This window comes from Bos mutus, chromosome 12 (genome assembly GCF_027580195.1).
Source record: "Bos mutus isolate GX-2022 chromosome 12, NWIPB_WYAK_1.1, whole genome shotgun sequence".
NCBI classification, from domain to species: Eukaryota; Metazoa; Chordata; class Mammalia; order Artiodactyla; family Bovidae; genus Bos; species Bos mutus.
Window position 1 is genome coordinate 28652132 of NC_091628.1, and position 24980 is coordinate 28677111.

Here is a 24980-nt window from a genome sequence, read left to right on the forward strand (position 1 = left end):
CGAGCATTTGCCCTTGAACTCTGAAACTCACCAAGTACACAGTATGTTTTGTTTGTTGGAGTATTTTCAAGTATAAGTATGCCGTTTCTTAGCCTTAGTTCCTTCGACCCTAAGTGACAATTTTCTCCTCTGAATTAACCCTTCTCATCTAAAACACCTGGTCTGGAACCAGGCACACACAAGTTGCTTCTTCCTTCTTTGAAATAGAACCCCTCAAACAAGACCCTGCCCCTGCCCCCCAAGCCAGGACATGCTTTCAGTATCTGGCCTTTAAGCGCGGGAGGCAGAGACGTGTCCTCTGAAGGCTCAGGAACGCGCTGGGGCCTGGTCCTGTCTTTCTCCTCAAGACACCGCTCAGGGTGCTGGTCAGCCACTGTCTTGGCCGCTCTCAGTGTGTTACGGACATTGATAAATGAACGCGCAGCCTGGCACCCATAAAACCATGGCCAAGTACAAGCTGCATACAGAGGATGTCTTTCTGGAACAACTATCTGGAAACATGCTGGTTCAATACTCACTTGCACGTATTTTTCAATGGTCTTCAGAACTTCCACGTTGAACTGCTTTACAGGAACGACAGAAAGGTCCATGTAGCTGAGCAGACTGTGGATCACCTGCAGGAGGGGCTGCTGCATGCTGGGGAGGCCCTTCTCCAGCAGCTGTGGGGGCAACGGCAGGGTGAGTCATCTGACACCAGGTTCCACACAGAAGCACCACGGTCTCCTAGTACCTTTACGACTGCGCATTTCCTTAGAAAGGAGAAGAAAATCCTAACTGCTGAAGAGGGGGAGATGTTAATCAAAGGCAATGCTGTAGGTCTGATATATAAATGTAATATTCAGGGACTTCCCTGGTGGGCCCGTGGTGAAGACTCTGTGCTTCCACAGCAGGGGGCACAGGGTGTGATTCCTGCTTGAGAAACTAAGATCCCACAATGCCATGCAGCACAGCCTAATAAATAAGTAAATAAAAGCTCTTTTAAAAAAGAAAAATGCTTATAAAAATTTTTTTAAAGACCTAAAAAAATTCACACAATGGAATACAACAAAATAAACCTCAAAAGGAAAGCATCAAACACCACCAGTGACTGAAAATTACAAATGAAAACAAAAGAGATACATTTACAAGTTATCAAATTGATGATGGTACTGGGGAGGCTATAGTAGGAATAGAAATCATCGGTGGAAACGGTAACTTGGATAATCTGGCGATTGAGGTCCAGATAACTAAACGGGTTCATATCTTTTGAAATAGTAATTACATTTTTAGGAACTTTTCCAAACCTAGAGACAGATACCAAGATTTAAGTATGAGATTTCACCAAGGCATTACTTATAATGGTAAAAAAAAAAAAAAGAAAGAAAAATCCCACACAAAACAAGAAAGCTCTGTGAGCAATTTAAATATCAAACACTAGGGAAGTGGATACATAAATTATGGTAATCTGTATGATGAAATACCATGTATTCAATAGAACATTTTTAAAGACAGTAAAAGATACTAGCTATATTAAGTGAAATGATAAAGAAGGGATATATAGTTTCTGTATAGTAAATGATGCTAACACTGATGTAAATGGGTGTGTGTTATACAGAAATAACACAGGAAGGACACCCAACAAAACCTTACTAGTCTTTCTCTCTGGATATTTTTAATTATTTTGGATGATTTTTTTTTAACTGTTCTGTACCTTCTGAATTTTCTGCTATGAACACACACTGCTTTTATAATCAAGGAAGAAGTCAATGATATTTTCAAAAAGGAAAGAAAAATAATGAGCAAATTGATGTGACAGACATAATGAAAAAAGTTACTGTTCAAAACTAAAAGACAATAGAAATGATTTAAAGAAATGCTGAAATTCCACATCAAAAGTGGAGGAACTGAACAGTTAACAAATGAGGAAATAATTGCACAAACATATTGGGTGGAAAAATGAGTATCTTCAAAAATATATGCTCTGTTAATGAGTTCAGAGCTCACAGCCATTAAACATAGTTAAGTCCTTAAATAAGATTTGAACACCCAGAATAATTTGAATAAAATCTTCCTGTCTCTGGCATGTGCTGACAGGTACCAGGGTAGTGAAAAGGAGTTTACGCTTTGGAGGCAGCTATACATCATTTCAAAGGCTGCTCTGACACCTTACACTCGTGGTAGGTTACTAAACCCGCTGATTCTCAGATTCTCTGTTATAGTCACTGAGTTATTGTTAGAATTAGTTGTTCTAACTGATTCTATACAGCATCTACAATAATACATAGTAAGTGAATACATGATCAGTAAACGAAGTTAAGGCTCTTATTACCAGTTTCACACACATATTTTACCCGTGGTGGTGGTGGTGGTTTTTTTTTTTTTTTTAATTTTATTTTTAAACTTTATATAATTGTATTAGTTTTGCCAAATATCAAAATGAATCCATCACAGGTATACATGTGTTCCCCATTCTGAACCCTCCTCCCTCCCCATACCATCCCTCTGGGTCGTCCCAGTGCACTAGCCCCAAGCATCCAGTATCGTGCATTGAACCTGGACTGGCATCTCGTTTCATACATGATATTTTACATGTTTCAATGCCATTCTCCCAAATCTTCCCACCCTCTCCCTCTCCCACAGAGTCCATAAGACTGTTCCATACATCAGTGTCTCTTTTGCTGTCTTGTACACAGGGTTATTGTTATCATCTTTCTAAATTCCATATATATGCGTTAGTATACTGTATTGGTGTTTTTCCTTCTGGCTTACTTCACTCTGTATAATAGGCTCCAGTTTCATCCACCTCATTAGAACTGATTCAAATGAATTCTTTTTAATGGCTGAGTAATACTCCATTGTGTATATGTACCACAGCTTTCTTATCCATTCATCTGCTGATGGGCATCTAGGTGGTGGTGGTTTAGTCGCTAAGTTGTGTCCGATTCTTGTCAGCCCGCCAGGCTCCTCTGTCCACGGGATTTTTCAGGCAAGAATATTGGAGTGGATTGCCATTTCCTTCTCCAGAGGATCATCCCGACCTAGGAATCGAACCCAGGTCTCCTGCATTGCAGGCAGATTCTCTACCGACTGAGCTATGAGGGAAGCCCACTATTTTGCCCATAGAAACTATAATAGATTTTATCCTCAATTCAGGAACTTACCTCTGCCAGGTAGGTAACCATATTCAAAGTGACGTCAGCATAGGCTTCATGAAGGTACCGGCAGACCACATTGACCCACGTGGCACAGTCCCTCGTGTAGCTGTGTGTTTTATAAAGAGTCATGACGTGTGCAAGATTGGAAAGTTTGGGGTTCTTCTCTTCCAAACAAACCTTTTACGAGAAGAAAGTCAACTAGTGATACAATAGCCTGATGAATGAGGAAGAAATGTTAGCAATTTTGCTCTAAGCCCCAGCAGCCTGGAAAACTGATCGATACATTTTTGGGGGCAGCTGCAGAATACTTAGTCATTTAATTTTCACCAATTTTTTCCCACTTATTTTCTCAATAATGAAATGACCATGTGAATCAGCCGCCCAGAAACGTGAATTACTAGTGATATCAGTTAGTATCTTCAGGTTTATGAAACGTTATCACCCCGAGCCTGGTAACCGCTGTTCAACATCGGGTCTTGGATTTGCCTGAGGGTGAAGCCTTAAGGCCTACCTGAGCGATTCTCTCAGCTACATCCTTACAGAACTGGTTGGGGTTTTCAAAATGCTGTATCAGCTGGGGCAGAAGACACAAGACATTCAGTGGAAACCCTGGATTAGAGAAGATACAAACGGAGATACGTGAATATGGTGCATTTGAGCCATTAACAGCATGAAGGCCTATTACAGATTTTATTCCGAGGAGATGCAAAAGCAGCCTTTTGAAGTAACTTTGATCTAACATAAAATCCATGATAAATGTACAACCACAATGGCATCTGTTCAAAGCAGGCACTGAAGTAGATTTGCAATTTTCAGATACAGTGCTGTCATGCTATCGACTGTTGCAAGTAAAGATTGTTGGCATAGATTTTAAAAAGCGGATTAAAATGAACAGAAGCACTAGTTTGAAGTTTTTATCAAAAAAATGTATTTCAAGGAAAACTTGTTTGAAAAGACACAGGCCAATCAATTTAAGTTATCAGAAAGATTCTTTGAAATGATGAGGAGCAGCTTAGTTCTACTGTATTAAGCTTTGGCTTCCTGGAAAGAATTGTGGGCCACATGCCATGGTATTAAAAATCTGGTTTGCTGATTTAATTCAAAACAACAGGGAACCAGGGGAACTTTCAAGAGGAAAATAAAGGCTCAGAAAAATAAAGGATTTAAGAGTTAATAAAAAAGAGAAAATGTCTATAAGAGCAATGGAATAAACTAGCACTGTCTGCAACGTGATCTGGAAAGCAGAAACAAAAATCTCATGTATTATTCTTGCCCCTTTTATGCGACTGCCTTAAAAACATCTACAATAAACATAGTTCAGACTTATACAGGGCTTCCCTAGTGGCTCAGTGGTGGAGAATCCTCCTGCCAAAGTAGGAGACCCAAGTTCGATCCCTGGTCCAAGAAGATGCCACGTGCTGCAGAGCAGCTAAGCCCACGCACCACAATATTGAGCCTGCGCTCTAGAGCCTGGGAGCAGCAACTACTGAGCTGACGTGCCGCAACTGCTGAAGCTCACGCAGCCTTGAGCCCGAGCTCCGCAACAAGAGGAGCCACCACAGTGAAGAGGAGCCCCCGCTTGCCACACCTGGAGAAAGCCTGCTTGCGGCAAAGACCCAGCACATTAAAAAATAAATTTAAAAAGATTAAAGAAACACTTCTATACAAATTTTAAAAGAAAAAATAAACTATTCCCAAAGAACCATTTTTAAACACAATCATTAAAAGCGCTAAGCCCACATTATCTTATTACACGAAACACTCGTTCCACCATGACCAGAACTCAAGAGTGTGAGCTTTACCAATGGCTTGAGATGAGTCCACCATGGATACTCTGGACACTGGAGTCAGCAAGCTGAACAGCTGCAAGGTAAGGTCGGTGGTGGTGAGGGAGGTGAACCCCTTCAGCAGCAGCTGCTGCAACCCCGAAAAGTCTGCCCACTTGAGCTGCGCCTGCAGTTTCTCTAGTTTTTCTCGGTTCTCAGCTTTATCAAGTGGCATGTGAGCCAGTAGTCTGTTCAACAGCCTCAGGGCCATTAGGTATTCAAACTCAAAATCAGATTCCATCAAAGCCACTGTGACCCAAAAGATGGTGGCCAACAGGTTGGTTGGATGGTTTATGTGAGATGGGTCGGTGAGGCTGTCCTTCAAGGAGGACGAGCTTCTGGTTTTCGAGGAGAGGCCTTGTTGGGTACAGGCCTGAATTCTGTCCAGGGTGGCACTCCGAGGTGGGTCTGAGGACCGGTCGACAACACCGAACTTCTTGGGCACTGAGAAGCTCCTTTGATGCCGGCTGCGTTCTGCAGTCGCCGTGTTGCCGCTGGCTGCCCCAGGGTTCACGTTGAGTTGGCCTGTGCTCTTTCTGCTCGCCGTCAGCTTAGTGTTAGAGCTTAAGTCTGGTGATGAAGAGCTGGGTATAAGAATTAAAGAGGTCAGTAGGAATCCAGTGCATTTCAGTGAAAGGCTAGTCCTTTTAAGATCCATCAACAAAGTGGGGAAATCATTCCTTGGAAATATTACTTTCTAATCATTTTTTTCCATATTCTTAAATGAAAAGGAATATGTTTCCTTATTCTTAAATATAATGCTGTAAAAAACCAAACTTAACCACAACAATCCTCACTAACAAAACAACAAAACCAAATACTGACTTTAACTTATTGAAAAGTTAAAGAAATAAGCAGTTGGCTCTAAAGTTTACTGATCATTCATTTAATTTTTGTTTGAATTTAGGTGAGAATAATTATGAAATAAAATGTATCTAATAGGTATAAATGTTAATACTTTATTAACTGACTGATAAAAGGAACAGATACAGAAATATCTAGAAAGAAAAATGTAAATGCTTGTGTTAAAGGTCAATTTTTGTACTTATAAAATTTATGAAAAATGATTTCTAAGTGTATTCCTATCAACATTGTTGCTGAATTTTTACTGATATAGATTAACCTGTGGGTTTATACAGATAAATATATATGATGTTAGTAATTACACTAAAATTACCTATTATAAAAATGTTCACCTTAAAAATGAAACAAGGCCCAACCTGCTATAACTTTACTGATTCAATTTCAAGCAAGATCAGCTTAATTTTCCAAACAGAATATGAAACTGTGAATGATTTAAAATGGGTTATTAAACATTGACAGGAACAAAGGGAATTAAAAACTAAAAAAGAAAGATCCTAAGGTAGAAATTTCTTCAAGTAAAATCAACATTTATTTCAAATGTTTTTATGGTGATGGATCAGATAAGTCTTGTATATATGCATTTAAAAAAGAATGCTTTGTTTCTATAAAATGTGATAAATAGGATAAATACATAAAATATGAAAAAATACTCATAGAAATAGGAAATTTAAAAAAACGAATATTTGTATTACTTAGAAGTAACACATTGTCTAACTTCCTGTGTATATATGTGTCTGTTGTAATTTCCTTTTTTTTTTTTTTAACTGAAGGAAATGTCATACATACTTTCTCGGGTCACAGACAGACTTCAAAAAACTAGATTTGTTCTTTAGACTTTGCCCAAAGTCCAGGCTTCTCCAAAATATTCAGTACAGTGTATCTGATTTTAAAATATTGTTCAGCTGATGCTCACCGAGATAGTACAGTTAAGAGATCAGTGTTCTTCAAGCAGTCAGACAAGTTGTCCACGGCAGCTTCCAAGGTAAGAAGGGCTTCCATGACATAACCCTGCCAGACACACAAAGACAACATTCTGTGCCACTTACAATTACTGCTAGCATCTTGAAGATAAATTTAATGGATACAAACTTTATTCAAATACTGATACCATCTTTGAAAGCTGGACAGTCATGGCTACTTTAATTTACAATGAAATTTTAAGGGCTACTTGGGAAACTCAGATGGCTTAGGAGTTAGCAGGTAATCATGATGATTTCTCTCCCTAGATGTGAGGTTTTCAACAGATCAGTCTCATTCAAAACCCAACAGGGAGGGGTAAGGCTACAGTGGGCAAGCGTGGCCCCTTGCTGAGGGGATGGTGGGCATTTGAAACACAGAGTGGAAACATTTGGAAGCCAGAGATTAAGAGATGAAGGATGAGAAGGGCTGTGACTCGGGACATTTTAAAGTGTGCTTCCAATGGCCAGAGGAGGAAAAGAAGCGAAAGTCTCCAGGTGTACAGCCCTCTGAGATGCAGAACATTTCTGATGGAAAAGAAGGCCTTCCCTCAGCTGCAGAGCTTGTAATGCCCCTGGCTTTCCACCTGTTCAGCTGTCCAGTCTCTGGGTTCCACAGTCCACAGGGTCCTCTTGTGGCATCTACTCTGCCCACTGTTTCTTTAGCTTTTCTCAGTTTATGGAAAGCCAGCCATACAGACAGGAGTGGTGCTCTGCACAGACAAAATAGCACCCTCCCTCCCTTCTCTGGGTGAGGAGGCTGCACAACTGCATCTCAGGTTGTTAGTAAAAGGACAAAAACAAGACAAAATACCTCCCCCAGGCCCCACCAAACAAAATCAGTAAAAACAAAGAGTCGCCAAAGGATTTCAGTTATTGGCTCAATAAAATTGTCCACTGAATTTTTAGAACAGCACCCCCTCTGGAGAGATACTTGTAATAACAAAAGTCAACCTCTAGAATTTTTGGCTGGGATAATTGGCAGGAGGAAGAAAGTTCAAAGAAAGTCATTAACTCCTCATCTCTGCACTGAGAGAAGGGTGAATGCCCCGCTTTCCTTCGGTACCTGAATCTCATCTCCGTGCTCGCCAATCACCTCCACCAGCCTGGAGAGGAGGTCCGACAAGGCGTGTGCTGACAGAGGTTGTTTGAGGGCCCGGAATATCTGGAAGGAGCGGCCGGCATAGTGCCGGGAGGAGCTGGCGAGGGCCGTCTGCAGCGCCACTTCACTCAGGTGCTGCTCCAGGTGGAAACCTAGGGCACAGGGGCGGGAGCAGGTCAGCACTCAGCTGCTCACCGAGGCCACCAGCCATCTGTGCGCTTACGACAGGCTGGCTGCACAGCGCCCCCTCCTGGTGGTACTCAGTAAAAATGAACCCTGTGATTGGGATTGACAGACATACACACTGCTATGTATAAAACAGACAGCTAATGCTTGTGTGTTAAGTTGCTTCAGTCGTGTCCAACGCTTTTGTGACACCATGGACTGCATCCAGCCAGGCTCCTCTGTCCATGGGATTTTCCAGGCAAGAATACTGGAGTGGGTTGCCATTTCCTCCTCCAGGGAATCTTTCCGACTGTATCTAACTGGCATTTCTTAGGTCTCCTGCATTGTCAGGTGGGTTCTTTTCCACTAGCACCATCCGGGAATTCCTATAACAAATGAGAAACGGCTGTATAGCGCAGGGAACTCTATTCAGTGGTCAGTGGTGACCTGAATGGGAAGGAAATCCAAAAAAGAGGGGATATGTGTATATAGAAGGCTGGTTCACTTCGCTATACAGTAGAAATGTTCACCTTAACACAACATTGTAGAGCAACTATACTTCAATAAAACAAAAAATTAAAACCAAATCTGAATCAATCTTAAAGGGACACAGTGGAATAGAAAGAGTTTGGAGCAAGCTTTGTGGAGTAGAAAGCTTCAGAGCAATATGGTCCTGATTTTAAAGGAGAGATTTGGGACGCTGGGAAAGAAATTTATTCTGTGACCCTGTTTCCTTGTCTTTACCTTGTGAATCAGAGCATCCACCTCAAAGAGTGGTTGTGAAAATCAACTTAAAAAGGGCTTAGAGTGGTGTCTGACACATCACTGGTGCTTACAAATGTATTATTAGTTATTGTGCTGCTACTGTTTGGCATCATTCTTCACACTTTTCACATAGAATATGTTTGCTCCTTTGTCATACGAGAACCGTTAGACACAAGTCTTGTGAATGAAGAGGAAAGTGATGAGTGGATCTGACCAGCCAGGCGGCACTAGTGGTAAAGAACCCTCCTCCCAATGCAGGAGACGTAAGAGACATGGGTTTGATCCCTGGGCTGGGAAGATGCCCTGGAGGAGGGCATGGCAACCCACTCCAGTATTCTTGCCTGGAGAACCCCATGGACAGAGGAGCCTGGGGGGCTATAGTCCATAGGGTCACAGAGAGTCAGACATAACTGAAGCGACTTAGCACGTACACACGCATGTACACAAGCACAACCAAAGCCTGGGCCAAACTCCCTGTTCTTCAGAATCGTCCATAAACAAGCAGACATGGAGGTGCAGGCACTGCAAAGAAGGCAGGGATTGGTTGAACTTTCACCTCCTGAGTGTTTGTTCTTCCAACAGCATGAAGGTAATCTCAGCCCTCAGAAAACCATCTGATCATAATAAAATGAAAACGTAAGGGAAAACCCATGGCTGGAGAAGGCAATGGCACCCCACTCCAGTACTCTTGCCTGGAAAATTGCATGGACGGAGGAGCCTGGTAGGCTTCAGTCCATGGGTCCGCTAAGAGTCCGACACGACTGAGCTACTTCACTTTCACTTTTTACTTTCATGCACTGGAGAAGGAAATGGCAACCCACTCCAGTGTTCTTGCCTGGAGGATCCCAGGGATGGGGCAGCCTGGTGGGCTGCCATCTATGCGGTCACACAGAGTCGGACACGACTGAGGTGACTTAGCAGCAGCAGCAACAGAAAACCATCTGATTATAGTAAAATGAAAACGTAAGGGAATATCTATGGCTGAATTCTGGGCCATTAAATCCTCCACTTGTTGCACCTCTTTATGTGCAGAAAAACCAGGCTATGCGAGTCAGTGGACCTGATAAAAACAGTGATTTGTGCTGCCTCCGTGATGGAGAGGCTCTGGGGGCACATTGGATGGTTCCATGAACATGGACCAGGAGGGAAAATTCAGTGTTGCTGTTCCTGGTGCTACTGCCTGGCTGGCTGAGCCCTGGGACATGCAGTACACCAAATAAGACAATGCTCCTGCGGCGTCAACCAAGTGTCCTGGAAAACAGACTTCGGCACGTTCAGGGTAGGAAACACAAGATTTAACCCTTACAGGTAGTTCACAACCTATGAATGGATATTTCAAAATCGTTTTTTACATCTTTGTTTTGCTTTTCAAAACATATTTTTCTATTTAAGCCATTTTATATGTGGAGGTTAGGTCCCATGGTGATGAATAAAAACTTCTTTAAGTCACACTGTTGGAGGGACTCCCCTGGTGGTCCAGTGGTTAAGACTCTGCACTTACACTGCCTGGGAGTGTGAGTTCAATCCCTGGTCAGGGACCTACGATCTCACATGCCACAGTGTGGCCAAAAAAATCTTAAAAAAAAAAAGAAAAAATAAATCATACTGTTGGAAGTATTCTAGTAGGATTGCTGACCCCCAACCCCCTAAGATGATGTCCTTTGGGAAAAGCTATTTAATGAGTGGCAGAGAAAAGAAAGGGGCTTCCTAGGTGGCTCAGTGGTAAAGAACCCAACTGCCAATGCAGGAGATTTGGGTTTGATCCCTGGGAAGAGAAGATTCCCCTGGAGGAGGAAATGGCAACCCACTCCAGTATTCTTGCCTGGAGAATCCCATGGACAGAGGAGCCTGATGAGCTATAGTCCATGGGGCCACAAAGAGTTGGACACAACTGAGCGACTAAACAACAACAACGGAGAAAAGAAAAAGGTTTCCTTTTCTCCCTGTTACACAATGAAGCCACATTTCCCAGTCCTCCTCACAGTCGGATGTGACCTTGGGCTTGAGTTCTGGCCAGTGGGACAGGGGAGATGCGCTGGATGCCACACTCAAGGCTAGCAGGCAAACTCCCCTGGGGTGACCCTCCACGCACTCTGTTCCTCCACCTGCCCCTGGACACAGAGGGTTGAGTAGAGACCCCTGAGCCTAGCGGGGGGCAGAGACACAGAATGGGGGGGTTCCCTGAAGCACCAGGTGGAAAGCTGCTCCCAAACGTCCACATTGAACTGTGAAACAGCCTCTTGTGTTAGGTCTCTGAGCTTTGGGGCTTATTTACTACAGCAGCTATGCTACCCTGACTAATACAAGTGTTTCCAGGAACACATCTTATTGTGCTATACTGGAAGTAGGCAGAAAGCAGCCACGTTCAAGGAAATTGTAGTGAGTAAAAATATCTTGAGAAAGATGTGAAAAGACACAGAATATTCTAAGTGAAAGTGAAGTCGCTCAGTTGTGTCCAACTCTTTGCAACCCCATGGACTGTAGCCCACCAGGCTCCTCTGTCCATGGAATTTTCCAGGCAAGAGTACTGGAGTGGGTTGCCATTTCCTTCTCCAGGGGATCTTCCCGACCCCAGGGATTGAACCTGGATCTCCTGCATTGTGGGCAGATGCTTTACTGTCTGAGCCACCAGGGAAGTCCAGAATGTTCTAAGCAGCCTGAAACATGCTCTGAGAATATGCTATACATGGCATTCATACTTTTTCTCATTTTTAGTATCTTTATACCATCAAGTGGAGAAGGAAATGGCAACCCACTCCAGGATTCTTGCCTAGAGAATCCTGTGGACGGAGGAGCCTGGTGGGCTGCGGTCTATAGGATCGCAGAGTCAGACACGACTGAAGCGACTTAGCAGCAGCAGCAGCAGACCATCAAGAGTTTTACACAAATGAAGAGTTCACATGCATCACAAAATTTCTCCTTCAAGGCTATTGAAATGACTTTTAAGTGGGGGAAATACCAGTAAAAGCAGTCTTAATACTTCAAAGAAATTCCAAAGGGGAAACTCAAAACAAGAAATGGCAATTCCATTCTGGGAACAACTTTCCCATTTCAGTTTAACAGTATTTTTTGTTTCTTAGCATGTATCCTCTGATAATGAAAAGATATGTGGCTTATCTGGAATGTTTCAAACTGTAAAATGTGCTAATTATCAGAGCAGCCAGAAGAGCCACTGAGACATATTTACTATGGCCAGCCTGCTGAGTGAGAAAAGGCAGAGATAGCTGTTTATCAGGCTGAGGAACCAAATTTAAATTTCATACACATATCAGCTCTGCCCAAGCTGATCTGAATGGAATCCAGCTAAGGGCTTAAATATTGTGCGGCTGCTGCTGCTGCTGCTGCTAAGTCACTTCAGTCGTGTCTGACTCTGTGTGACCCCAGAGACGGCAGCCCACCAGGCTCCACCATCCCTGGCAAGAACACTGGAGTGGGTTGCCATTTCCTTCTCCAATGCATGAAAGTGAAAAGTGAAAGTGAAGTTTGCTCGGTCGTATCCAACTCTTAGCGACCCCATGGACTGCAACCTACCAGGCTCCTCTGCCCATGGGATTTTCCAGGCAAGAATACTGGAGTGGGCTGCCATTGCCTTCTCCTATTGTATGGCTACTAGTGTCTAAATTAGCATCAGACCGTGTTCAGAATATTGAGTGGTCACTGGCACAGGACTTGTCAGCAAATACTTTTAAAGCCCAAAACATTTTATTGAAAAATTATTCTTATTTAAGAAAAACCCAGTTTGCAAGACGGACCATTTTCTCCCAGTTGAGTCTGATGACAGTGAATAAAATTTCTTTCTCATGGCCTTCTTTAAATAAAATTAATACAGGCACCGTTTTGTTGTAGTGAGGGAAATAAAGCAAGAGAACAGAGACACTGGGGAAATCGTTTGCTAGAGCATCATGCAACTACGTGTGACGTTAACTATCATTAAGTTAGGCACACCGGAAAAAGCTTCACTACCCTCTGTGAATATTCCTTGGCTATTGCTGCCAAATGGAGAATTTTACACACACACACACACGCGCACACATAAATACACACACAGTGTGTAGCTGTACGGGAAGAATGAGCTCCGTTGCAGAAAAATGCTGAAAGTGGGCTTTGTAGAAACAGGATGAAGTACCTGATTTGGAATCTCTGAACACGGATACAACGTGACGTAGAAAGTTGGTGAGTTGTTCAGCACTCTTTGAATTCTGATTTTTGGGTGTGATGTCCTCGTGGCACCAAAGTGGACCAAACGCCCTTCAACAAAATACACAAACTGTCAAAAATGTAACTATCATTTTGCACAACCATATACACAGTTCTAACTCCAAAGGGGCAACAAACATTTTTTTTTTAATTTACTTATTAATTTGGTGGAAAATTTCAGTCTTATAAAGCTTAAGAGCACACTCAAAATAGAGCTACTTAACTGGGTGGAGACATACTTTTTCATATGTTTTGCTCACAAAATTAAAACTTCTCAATTCACCAGGACAGTGTTCATTCAGCACGTAACAGTTTCTTTGTCTTAAATGAAATGATGTAACACGTCAAATAAAGCACAGATTTAGACACAGACCCCCTTTATACACTTCAGAATGTGCAGAGGTAACATTCTATCAGGATCACACTGTAGGTGAAGTCGCCAAACGCTGTAGGACACACTGAAGATACAACCTCTGCTGTCTACTCGGTGCCTCTGTGCTAAGAGCGGGGGGATCCATGTGTGAGACTCTCAGAGAACGCCATTCACAGCACTGACATTGCTGAGCGGTAAGAAAGCCTTTCTTCCCCACAAACCAGTCAGGTCTCTGAGACACCCTGTAAGGAGGCACCACCAGCCCCTACCTGAGCTTTCTGCACGTTAAATTCTATATTGAACTGAGCTAACAGAAGCAGGAGATATTAAGAAGAGGTGGAAACAATACACAGAAGAACTATACAAAAAAGATCCTCACGATCCAGATAATCACGATGGTGTGAACACGCAGCTAGAGCCAGACATCCTGGACTGTGAAGTCAAGTGGGCCTTAGGATGCATCACTACAAACAAAGTTAGTGGAGGTGATGGAATTCCAGTTGAGCTATTTCAAATCCTGAAAGATGATGCTGTGAAAGTGCTGCACTCAATATGCCAGCAAATTTGGAAAACTCAGCAGTGGCCACAGGACTGGAAAAGGTCAGTTTTCATTCCAATCCAAAGAAAGGCAAAGCCAAAGAAATGCTTAAAATACCACACAATTGCACTCATTTTACAGGCTAGTAAAGTAATGCTCAAAATTCTCCAAGCCAGGCTTCAGCAATACAGGAACTGTGAACTTCCAGATGTTCAAGCTGGATTTAGAAAAGGCAGAGGAACCAGAGATCAAATTGCCAACATCCACTGGATCATCAAAAAAGCAAGAGAGTTCCAGAAAAACATCTATTTCTGCTTCATTGACTATGCCAAAGCCTTTGACTGTGTGGATCACAACAAACTCTGGAAAATTCTGAAAGAGATGGGATACCAGACCACCTGACCTGCCTCTTGAGAAACCTGTATGCAGGTCAGGAAGCAATGGTTAGAACTGGACATGGAACAACAGACTGGTTCCAAATAGGAAAAGGAGTACGTCAAGGCTGTATATTGTCACCCTGCTTATTTAACTTCTATGCAGAGTACATCATGAGAAACGATGGACTGGAAGAAGCACAAGCTGGAATCAAGATTGCCGGGAGAAATATCAATAACCTCAGATATGCAGATGACACCACCCTTGTGGCAGAAAGTGAAGAACTAAAGAGCCTCTTGATGAAAGTGAAAGAGGAGAGTGAAAAAGTTGGCTTAACGCTCAACATTCAGAAAACGAAGATCATGGCATCCGGTCCCATCACTTCATGGCACATAGATGGGGGAACAGGGGAAACAGTGGCTGACTTTATTTTTCTGGGCTCCAAAATCACTGCAGATGGTGATTGCAGCCATGAAATTAAAAGATGCTTATTCCTTGGAAGGAAAGTTATGACCAACCTAGACAGCATATTCAAAAGCAGAGACATTACTTTGTCCACAAAGGTCCATCTAGTCAAGGCTATGGTTTTTCAAGTAGTCATGTATGGATGTGAGAGTTGGACTATAAAGAAAGCTGAGTGCTGAAGAACTGATGCTTTTGATCTGTGGTATTGGAGAAGACTCTTGAGAATCCCTTGGACTGCAAAGAGATCCAACCAGTCCATCCTAAAGGAGATCAGTCCTGAATATTCATTGGAAGGACTGATGTTGAAGCTGAAACTCCAATATTTTGGTCACCTGATGCGAAGAGCTGACTCACTGGAAAAGACCCTGATGCTGGGAAAGATTGAGGGCAGGAGGAGAAGGGGACAACAGAGGATGAGATGGTTGGATGGCATCACCAACTCAATGGACATGGGTTTGGGCAGACTCTGGCAGTTGGTGATGAACAGGGAGGCCTGGCGTGCTGTGGTTCATGGGGTCACAAAGAGTTGGACATGACTGAATGATGAACTGAACTATGAAAACTGAACCAAAAGCTAAATCATTCCTTGAAAAAACCATAAAATCTGAAAAAAAACGGGATCACTCGCAGTTTTCTTGACTTTGATCTCTTATTAGTTGGATTCCTTTTCCATCATGTGTCTGATTGTTTCTGATTCCTGAATTCCATTTATAAGTGACCCTTTGGACTAGACGAGCAGACAGAGGTCCCCGCTCTGCAGCTGCTACTGGGTTGACCATGGCTAATACTTTGGGTTTCCAGAGCGATGTTCTCTGCCAAGTCTTGGAACTCCCAGAGGCTGGTAGCTCTAATAGATGGTGAAAGTCATGCTTGCCTCCTGCCCGCATCTGCTACCTGCTCATTAGGCAGGAAATCTCCCTGCTCCTCCACTGTGACATCAGGGGAGTTGTAGACAGCGCCTCCCAGGGTCTGCCTCGTACACAGACGCCAGCAGATGCAATTCAGAAGAGAGGAGACTTCATTAGAATTTTCATCTGCGGTTTTAAAGTGATGGCACTCTTCCAAAAGACTGACCCCAAAACAGCAGCCCATCTCCTGACTCCCTTACCTGGTCGTCAGAAATTCAATGAGCTTGTTTGCCTTCTCATCTGAGTCGGCAGCTGCGTCCGCATCTTCTACCTCCTGGGTCATCTGTGGGAGGTTCCCACTGCTGCCTCCTAGACTGATGCTGGATGAAGTGGAGCTGGAGCTGAGCCCTGAGTCTGGCACCGGGGATGACTGGTCCTCTCTCAGGAAGTCGAAGCCACCTGGTGGGAGACGAAGTCCAGGTGGGATGTGCAGGGCAGGCAGTGAATGAGGTCGGGAGGTGTGCATCAGGAGGTGTGCCGTTATTTACATTTTTGGGGAAAAAAACACTTGATTTTTGACTATGGCTATGATTAAACACGGAGAAGGCAATGGCATCCCACTCCAGTACTCTTGCCTGGAAAATCCCATGGGCGGAGGAGCCTGGAAGGCTGCAGTCCATGGGGTCGCTGAGGGTTGGACACGACTGAGTGACTTCACTTTCACTTTTCACTTTCATACATTGGAGAAGGAAATGGCAACCCACTCCAGCGTTCTTGCCTGGAGAATCCCAGGGACAGTGGAGCCTGGTGGGCTGCCGTCTATGGGGTCGCACAGAGTTGGATACGACTGAAATGACTTAGCAGCAGGATTAAACAAGACTGGAACTCTTTCTTTGCTTATGGAATAGTTGCACTGCTGTGTAAACCAGTGTGATTTGGTAATAGATGGTGCTCTGCTATTTTCTACTTTGGTGTCTTTTTTTCCCCCCTTTTCTCCCCCAAGATACCACCTTTTATTTATCAGACTGGTAAAGACAAACAAGTTTAGTAATAGTAGGCGTGCAATACACACTCTTGAATACTGCGGGTTTAAATTAGTGCAACAATCTTGGAGAACAATTTGCAATATCAATAAAAAAAATTTAAAGACATCCATCTTTTGTTTGACCCAATAACTACAAACTAAGAAATGTATCCTGGAGATATACTGATTAAAAGTACATCAAGGTATATGAGCCTAGGGGCTCATGGAGGCATTTTGTATATTGGCCAAGAAGCAAAACAGACACAAACCAGAACAATTTCTCCAGGTGTGGATAAGAAACATATGAGTTAAGATACGTGGTTCAATGGATACTATGCTGCTGCTGCTGCTGCTAAGTCGCTTCAGTCGTGTCCGACTCTGTGCGACCCCATAGACAGCAGCCCATTAGGCTCCCCCGTCCCTGGGATTCTCCAGGCAGGAACACTGGAGTGGGTTGCCATTTCCTTCTCCAATGCAGGAAAGTGAAAAGTGAAAGTGAAGTCGCTCAGTCGTGTCCGACTCTTAGTGACCCCATGGACTGCAGCCCACCAGGCTCCTCTGTCCATGGATTTTCCAGGCAAGAGTACTGGAGTGGGGTGCCATGGATACTATGCAGGACATAAAAAGGATGGCATGGAACCATTTGTGCTAAGATACAAAGATCTTCAAAATACCCAGTCTTCTGATTAAGCTCACTTAATCAGCCTTTTTCTAACACTTAGCAAATCATTTGATGCTCTGGTGTTTTAACTGACGCTTTCTGCAAAAGAAGTGAGTGTGTGTGTCTGTGTGTGCATGCTTTCACACGCCCACTGACTGATGAATAGCTCTGTTACACATCTGTACCTAACTGTGCTGTAGGTAAATTATTCTTGGGTAACAGATGATTTAACTATATGACATGATACTATTTTTGAGGATAACAGCGATAAGTAGGTTATACACAATGTTTTGCATAAATGTGCCCAGAACTCTGAATGTGTATATTAATTTACTGTAATTATGTCTCAAGGTACATAGGGAAATGTCTGGCGCCTTGGTGACACCTGGTCTCAAAATGCTGCAGGCGGTCACTGTTCTGCACACTCTCCTCCATGGGTGTTCCAGACTCATGCTCTCTCAGTCAATGGATATTAATTTTTTTCATAACATATTTAATGAAAATATCAATCACAGTAATAATTTAAAAAGTATATTTGGAAATATGAAGGATTTAACATCAAGTAAAATAGTGCATGTTTATTGTGCATAATGGTGCATATTTTATCCCTTAGAAAGCCAGGGTGAGGGTAAAAGCAGAGACATTGATGTGGGCTCCAGGGACACCCCCAGGTACCCTTAGACTTGTGACACTGTCTCAGGCTCCCGGCCCCTCCTCCTTGTGTTACCTGTGTAGAGGTACTCGGGCTGATAAGCTGGCTGAACAGTTAGAGTCTTGGCTTCGCCCATCTCTCGAGTCTGCAGGAGCACAGAAGCAATGGCATGGAAATTGCTGTTGCAGGAGAGGGCAATCAGGAGGTGAAGAAGCAATTTTTTGCTGTGTTCAAAGACTTCGGGCCGGTAATGGTCCAAACCTGGAACGAAACGGTGCAATCTCTTAATATAAACAAACCTTCAGCTCGTCTGGATTCCAGGGATGGCAAAGATTCCAAGATGCCCGGGAGGAACACGAGGAACACGTCAGACGAATGTTTAGTTTCCTTTGTTAGTTTGTTACCGACATAAAGAAATCAGGCTTAGGAAAATCAGATGTTTTCTTCCTTAAAAAATGTTCTTCTGAAATGCTGACAGATGGACTTTTCTTGACCTCTCTGTAGCATCTGACATGCTTAGCATTCCTCTTTCCTGAGATGTTCTCTTCCCTGTTACTAAAGGTTTCTAACTTTATCTCTCTCTTTCTGAGTCTCCCTGCCTGGCTGATTCCTCTTTCCATTTTTTTCGCTCTGCACCTTGGGTATTTTAAAACCTCAGTGCTTAGCCGACCATGTTCTACATTCTTTCTCTCTATGCACTGACTGTGTCTCGGGGCTTTAAATTTATCATGGAGAACCAAAGCCCCTGAAAGAAGTCCAGCTTGTTTTGAGTATCTCTACAGAAGTAGCATGGATGAGGTACCATTCTCTGTTATGGTGCCAGGACAACTTTAAACAATGACTGATCAACTGGAATTATAGAGATGTCACAGAAAGGATGGTGAAAAACAGAAGATATTAGGTATTTCAGAAAAGCAGGATGGCCACGTAAAAGGGCAGCTCCCTGGGATGACTTGTGTGGCACTCTAGTGGCCAGAATTCCTCTGGGTCCCAGGCTTACCTAAGAAGACAGCATGGAGCAGCAGCGGGAGGTGAAGAGCCCAATCCTCTCTGACACTGTGGTCCACCACCATCTCAGTCATAAAGATGACAGCGACATTGCACCTAATCAGTGAAAGTGATGCCGTCAACGCCATGTCCGAAGAGGACGGGAACAGACCGACAGGCCGTTGGGGCACAATCCCGTCCAACTCATCAGCCTTGGAGAATTAGGTGAGACCCTGATTCCAGGAAAATGGAGTTTAACTTCTAATACAGCACAGAGCTCCATGAGGATAAGAAACTTCACTTGAGCTAATTCACATAATGGGGACTCTACTGGTCACTTGAAAACAAGGGCTGAGGGATGAAGAGACTCGGAGGACAAAGGTTCTTTTTGTTTAGCTGCTCACAATCGAAAAGGCATAACAGAATGAACGCCCACACTAAGGGCACGTCAAGGGAAACTTCAAAGGGCTGCAAGGCAGCTTTGCACACTGGTTAATGTTCGACCAAAGTCAGTCAGTATGCTGAGAGCTGCAGTTCAAGTCGCTTGTGTTCCCTCTGGTTTCAAACATCATTTCAACTGATGGGACCTGGAACAGGTTTCTCTTTTCATAGGAAGAAAAATCCAGTCAGAGCTAAGCGGTCACTCCCCTCTATCTGCACGTGCTACTCACCTGTGGAGTGGCCCCCGGGGGGTGATGGTCTCTGGGAGGTAGTCCACCAGCGGGGCCCAGCACCCTCCCGTGCAAGGCATGGGTAAGGGCTGCGGCTGTTTGGTCTCTGTGATAGTCAGAAGCCAGCCGGTGTAGGGAGAAATTGGGTCATCTGTAGTGTGAGAAGGACGAATGTGCTTCATTTACAGGGAGAGAAGCTGCTTGTTTTCCCAACTTGCCTTTTTAGAAAGCAACTTACAAATTTGTGCTTGTAAAAATAACTTCCTAACCATTCCATTTGGTGAGTATGAAATTATATGATCTAACCATTCCATTTGGTGAGTATGAAATTATATGATCAAATGGGCTGGAATTACTTGATTAAGTTTCTTTCATTCCTTTATTTCTTGGATATCTAATTTATAGTTATTCATTATAGACCGACTGAAAACATAGATACAGAAGAAAAACCCTACATCACGTGAATTCCCATCACTGTGACAACTCACTCCTTCTCTCGTCTCCTCCATCTCAGTAAAACGTGATTTCTTATTTTCAGTTCACTCAGGATGGGAGCCTGGGAATCCTCCCTGACTTCTCACTTATATATATATATATTTTTTTAATTTATTTTTAATTGAAGGATAATTGCTTTACAGAATTATGTTGGCTTCTGCCAAACATCAACATGAATCAGCCATAGTTGCTTATATTTCTAATAACCATGATGATGGTGGTAGGGACAGTAATAATAAAAATAATAAAGTCAGAACTAAGGGAGAGACAGCTTGGGCTTCCTTGGTGGCTCAGTGATAAAGAATCTGCCTGCCAATGCAGGAGATGTGGGTTTGATCCCTGGGTTGGGAAGATCCTTTGGAGAAGGAATGGCAACCCACTCCAGTATTCTTGCCTGGAGAATCCCATGAATAGAGGAGCCTGGTGGGCTATAGTCCATGGGGCTGCAAAAGAGTCGGACGCGACTGAGCAACTAACAACAGAGAGAGGTTACTTTATGTCAGGCAATGGTCTATATATTTCATGTATAAATAACCCAATATAACCCAATGATAGGTACCTATTATCCCAATTTTGTAGAGGGGACGCTGAGGTTAAGTAACTTGCCACCAGCCGCATATTCAGTAAGCTCTCCCTCAAAACAAACCCAAGAGATGACCACTTCTCACCATCTCTATCACTGCCATCCTGGGCTGAGCCCTCACCATTTCTCCCAGGAGGCACAGCCTCCTACCACCTCCCTGCCTCCATGCTTAACCCTCTGCAGTCTATTCTCAGCAGAGTGGCCAGAGTCATCCTCCTTTTTTTAAGATTTTTTTTTTTAATGTAGACAATTTTTAAAGTCTTTATTGAATCTGTTACAATATCACTTCTGTTTTATGTTTCATTTTTTTTTGGCCTGAAGGCATGTGGGATCTTAGCTCCCCAATCAGGGATTGAACCCACACCCCCTGCACTGGAAGGCGAAGAATTAACCACTAGACCACCAGGGAAGTCCCCAGAGCCATCCTTTGAAAACAGAAGTCCATTCAGAGTCCCTTTCTCTGCGTACCACTGGCCAGTGGCTCCCCTTCACACTCAAAATGAAATCCAGCATTCACTTCACACCAGGCCCTATAAGGCCTGACAAGACCTCCCTCCTGTTTCTTGGTTTATTTCCTATTTCGTGCCCTCTGCTCATTGCACCCCAGACACCTTGCCTTTCTTTGCTGTTCTGTGACCATGCCAGATGCTGTTCACCAACTTTATAGACTAGGTCTGAATCTGTTAGCCTGTCCACTTTATCCAAGGTGGTATTTTTTTTTTTAAATAAGAAAATACTTTAAAGAGGCTGCACCTTTCTTTTTAGATAAACCCAGACTAGGAAGCGCTGGGCCATGAGGCCTCTCCTGATCCCTTCTCATTCTTCTTAGCCCTGCTCATACCCTCAGGAATTCAGGCAGAAAATAACTACCCCTGACATATATCATACAGCCAGTCATAAGGTTTGGAACTAAGCTTGCAAACCTTTGCTTCTCTCATGGCATAGACTGTACCCATCACTGGGTAGCTAGAACCAAAAATGCATCAGGCAGGATCGAGTTACCAAAGTTCTGAGGGTACTTATGCCCTACCGGATGGACTGCTTCATCTGGGACAGCTGAAGTCAATTCTGTTACTTGACAACTAGAAAAGGATTTTAGCATTTATTTTATGGACTTTCTATGATGAGGATCTGTTTGAGTAGCTTGATTTCCATTTTTCTTTGACTTGAGAAATTTAAGATTTGAGCTCTCAGTAACCCAACTACTTACTCTGAACTTTAATTTCCCTGGTTAATATCAGTAATCACGTGAAGAATATTACTGACACATGACTCAATCAAATTCAAGTACCATACCCAGTAAGATGCTGTTTATGCCAGTATGACAAAGTTATAAACATTTCCGGGTAAAACAGAGGCCATGATGATAATACTAGACTACTCTTTTGCCTTATTTTCATTCACAGTAGTTTTTCTTTCCCTTTATACATACTTCTATTACTTTTTCTCTTTATCCCTAAAGCCAGTGATCTGAGTTTATATAATGACATGGTTGCTCATTTTGTTATAAATACCCTCTGAAAGTCACTATTTTAAAATACATAAGGAATGTAAAGTTTCAATACCAGAGGGCTCTGAAGATGTGTTTTCAAAATGATTATTACTTTTTTACAGTGTTTTCTACCAAATTCTGCGTCCTGAGCCCAGAACAAAGAGATACACTTTGATGGAATCAACTGGTCGAAGTGCAACAATATTCCTAATGTAAAACCCACAGTCATAGAATGTTATGCTTCTTTACAGCACGCCTGTCACATTCTGGGGAAGCCAGGATTCGACTGCCTAACATTTCCATGACTCAATTTTTCTGTCCTCAAAATTTTATGTTACCAAGGAGATAACATAAATTTTATGTATAGCAAGGACACTGTTCTTGAACCAACAACTCCATCCCTCAGGTATTGCTCTCCTCATCTATAAAATGTGGTCCTGCCTAGAACTAATGGTCTGTGCTCTTGAAATGCAACTGTTTGGTGTCTGGAAGGCCAAGTACCCTGATGGGCACAGAAATGAGGGAAAATGCATAAGCCTCCCCTGGCCCCAGCTTCATACTAACTGTTCTAGAGAAAGGTTTTATAGGGACACAGTTAAAACTTGGGCTTCCCAGGTGACCCTAGTGGTAAAGATTTTGCCTGCCAATGCAGAAGACGCAAGAGATGTGGGTTCAATCCCTGGGTCGGGAAGATCCCTTGGAGGAGGGGATGGTGACCCACTCCACTATTCCTGCCTGGGAAATCCCATGGACAGAGGAACTTGGCGGGCTACAGTCCATGGGGTCACAAAGAGCCAGACATGACTGAACACATGAGCACAGTTAAAACTCAACCTGAGTATGGCAATACCACATGGATTTCAGACATTCCTTCCGCTGATATTGTGAATGGTGAATTGCCTATCTGTGCATTAAGAAGTAAAACTGAAATGTAGTGTCATTAGAACTACTGGGTTGGCCAAAAAGCTTATTCGGGTTTTTCATAACATTGTACTGAAAACCCTGAACAAACTTTTTGGCCAACCTAAAATACTTAGCTCTCACCGTACTCTGCACATTTCCCACAAGAACAAAATAATTCAAAACAACCAGTACAAAAGCTCCGTGCGCCAACTTACAAATTGGATCTAACTCATGAGATATCATATTATGATTTCCACCCAAACAAGTAAGTTCCAGAAGATAGTTTACCAATTTCCTTACACAGCTAATATGTCACTGGGAATGTTCTCTGTTTCCAGAATTCCTACAACTTGTGAACAAGTAACTGAGACCACTCCCTGACCAATGACCAATAAGCGTACAACCTGTCCGAGACTTAAACAAAATCAATGAACGCGTTGATCTTTCCAGTTTTTCCAGCTTCCCAAGGTACAGTGTGATTCCTGGGACAATCGTATCTCCCAGTCTGGCATGGTTTTCACTTGGTCCCTGAGAAATTAAATATGAAAACAGATCTATCCTGGGTGAGCTGACTCACAAAGCTTAAAGGTTAAATCCACTCCCAAGACAGGCAGGAGAACTGAACGGAAATCTTTGTTTTCAAAGAGACAAACTTGTACTAGCTTTTTGCCAAATGCATCACCCAGGAAAAGGGCCAAGAAGACAAAAATACGGTTTTAGGTAGTAGCTCAAAGTCTTCCTAATTCTGATTCATCTACTGTTTGGTTTGTTTTTACTTTGAAGAGACTGACTCTCTGCATGGCAGGATTAAATGGTTACTTAATTATTTGCGGGCTTTTTACTGATCAGAACAAGAATAATCATGATACTCATTTTGCATTCACTAACCATTTGCCCTCCATCTGAAACCCCTCAGCCTGTTAGTGCTTACTTTTATCCTCATCGTATGAGCCTCCTGAGCTGTTGCTGTATCTTGACTCCAGACGCGTATGGGCTCTGATGACGTTACTAAACCTGCAAATACAAGAACGGCCATCGTGAGATATTGACACGTGTGTTATGTGCTGAGACACAAAAATACTATTATTTAGCGGTTGATGATGCTTTTCCTAAAAGAATACTGTAAACAGCGTACCCCATACATTCCCTTTGTGCTCAAGCAGGTCAGTGGTCACTCCTGCTCAGGAGCACAAGTTCAAACCTTGAAAAGAAAAACATTTGAAGACTAATATGTGTGACTCCAACTAGAAAATTATAACATCTGCTTGGAAAGAAGACGGGCATGATACTGAATAACACGAATCCTTGATTCACATGGTAACCTGGCACATGGTAGAAATAACGGCCGAAAGATTGAATCAGTGAAATAAGACAGACCCGGAAACATACGAAAATAGTTTCATAACAAATTTTGAATTTCACGAGCTTTAATGTTTTCCTTAAAAGGTTTTTAGGAAAAGGTACAAGTAGAGGTATAATACAATCAGAGGGCCTCTTTCTGTCTAGTCTTTCTGTGGCTTAAGAAGTAATCAAAAACAAACAAACAAAAAAAGAGGTCGAAGGATAACTTTTAAAAGAGTGTTTATTTATTTGGCTGCATCCGGTCTTAGAGCATGTGGAATTCCTGCTGCACCATGAGGCATGGCATCTTTCACTGCAGGGCTTGGACTCATTAGCTGTGGTACAAGGGGGCTCTGGAGCGTGTGCGCTCAGGAGTTGCAGGGCTCGGGCTTAGTGGTTCCACGGCATGTGGATCTTAGTTCACTGACCAGGGACTGAACCCACATCTCCTGCACTGCAAGGCAGATTCTTAACCACTGGACCACCAGGGAAGTCCCCAAAGTATAACAACTTCACGTGCATTATCTCGTTTAATCTCACTCACTCATCTTTGGGATACACAC

The 24980-nt window shown here is 43.0% G+C and overlaps 1 protein-coding gene across 1 annotated transcript in view; it reads right to left on the bottom strand.

The window, feature by feature from the left end:
- FRY (FRY microtubule binding protein) overlaps window positions 1-24980 on the bottom strand; it is a 248280-nt gene that overhangs the window by 38978 nt on the left and 184322 nt on the right. Inside the window, 12 exon segments of the mRNA XM_070380441.1 lie at window positions 519-659; window positions 3141-3311; window positions 3646-3743; window positions 4937-5544; window positions 6738-6832; window positions 7847-8034; window positions 12939-13060; window positions 15869-16067; window positions 18021-18206; window positions 18946-19049; window positions 19604-19754; window positions 24008-24090. Of these exon segments, the coding sequence (XP_070236542.1) occupies window positions 519-659; window positions 3141-3311; window positions 3646-3743; window positions 4937-5544; window positions 6738-6832; window positions 7847-8034; window positions 12939-13060; window positions 15869-16067; window positions 18021-18206; window positions 18946-19049; window positions 19604-19754; window positions 24008-24090 (2146 nt within the window).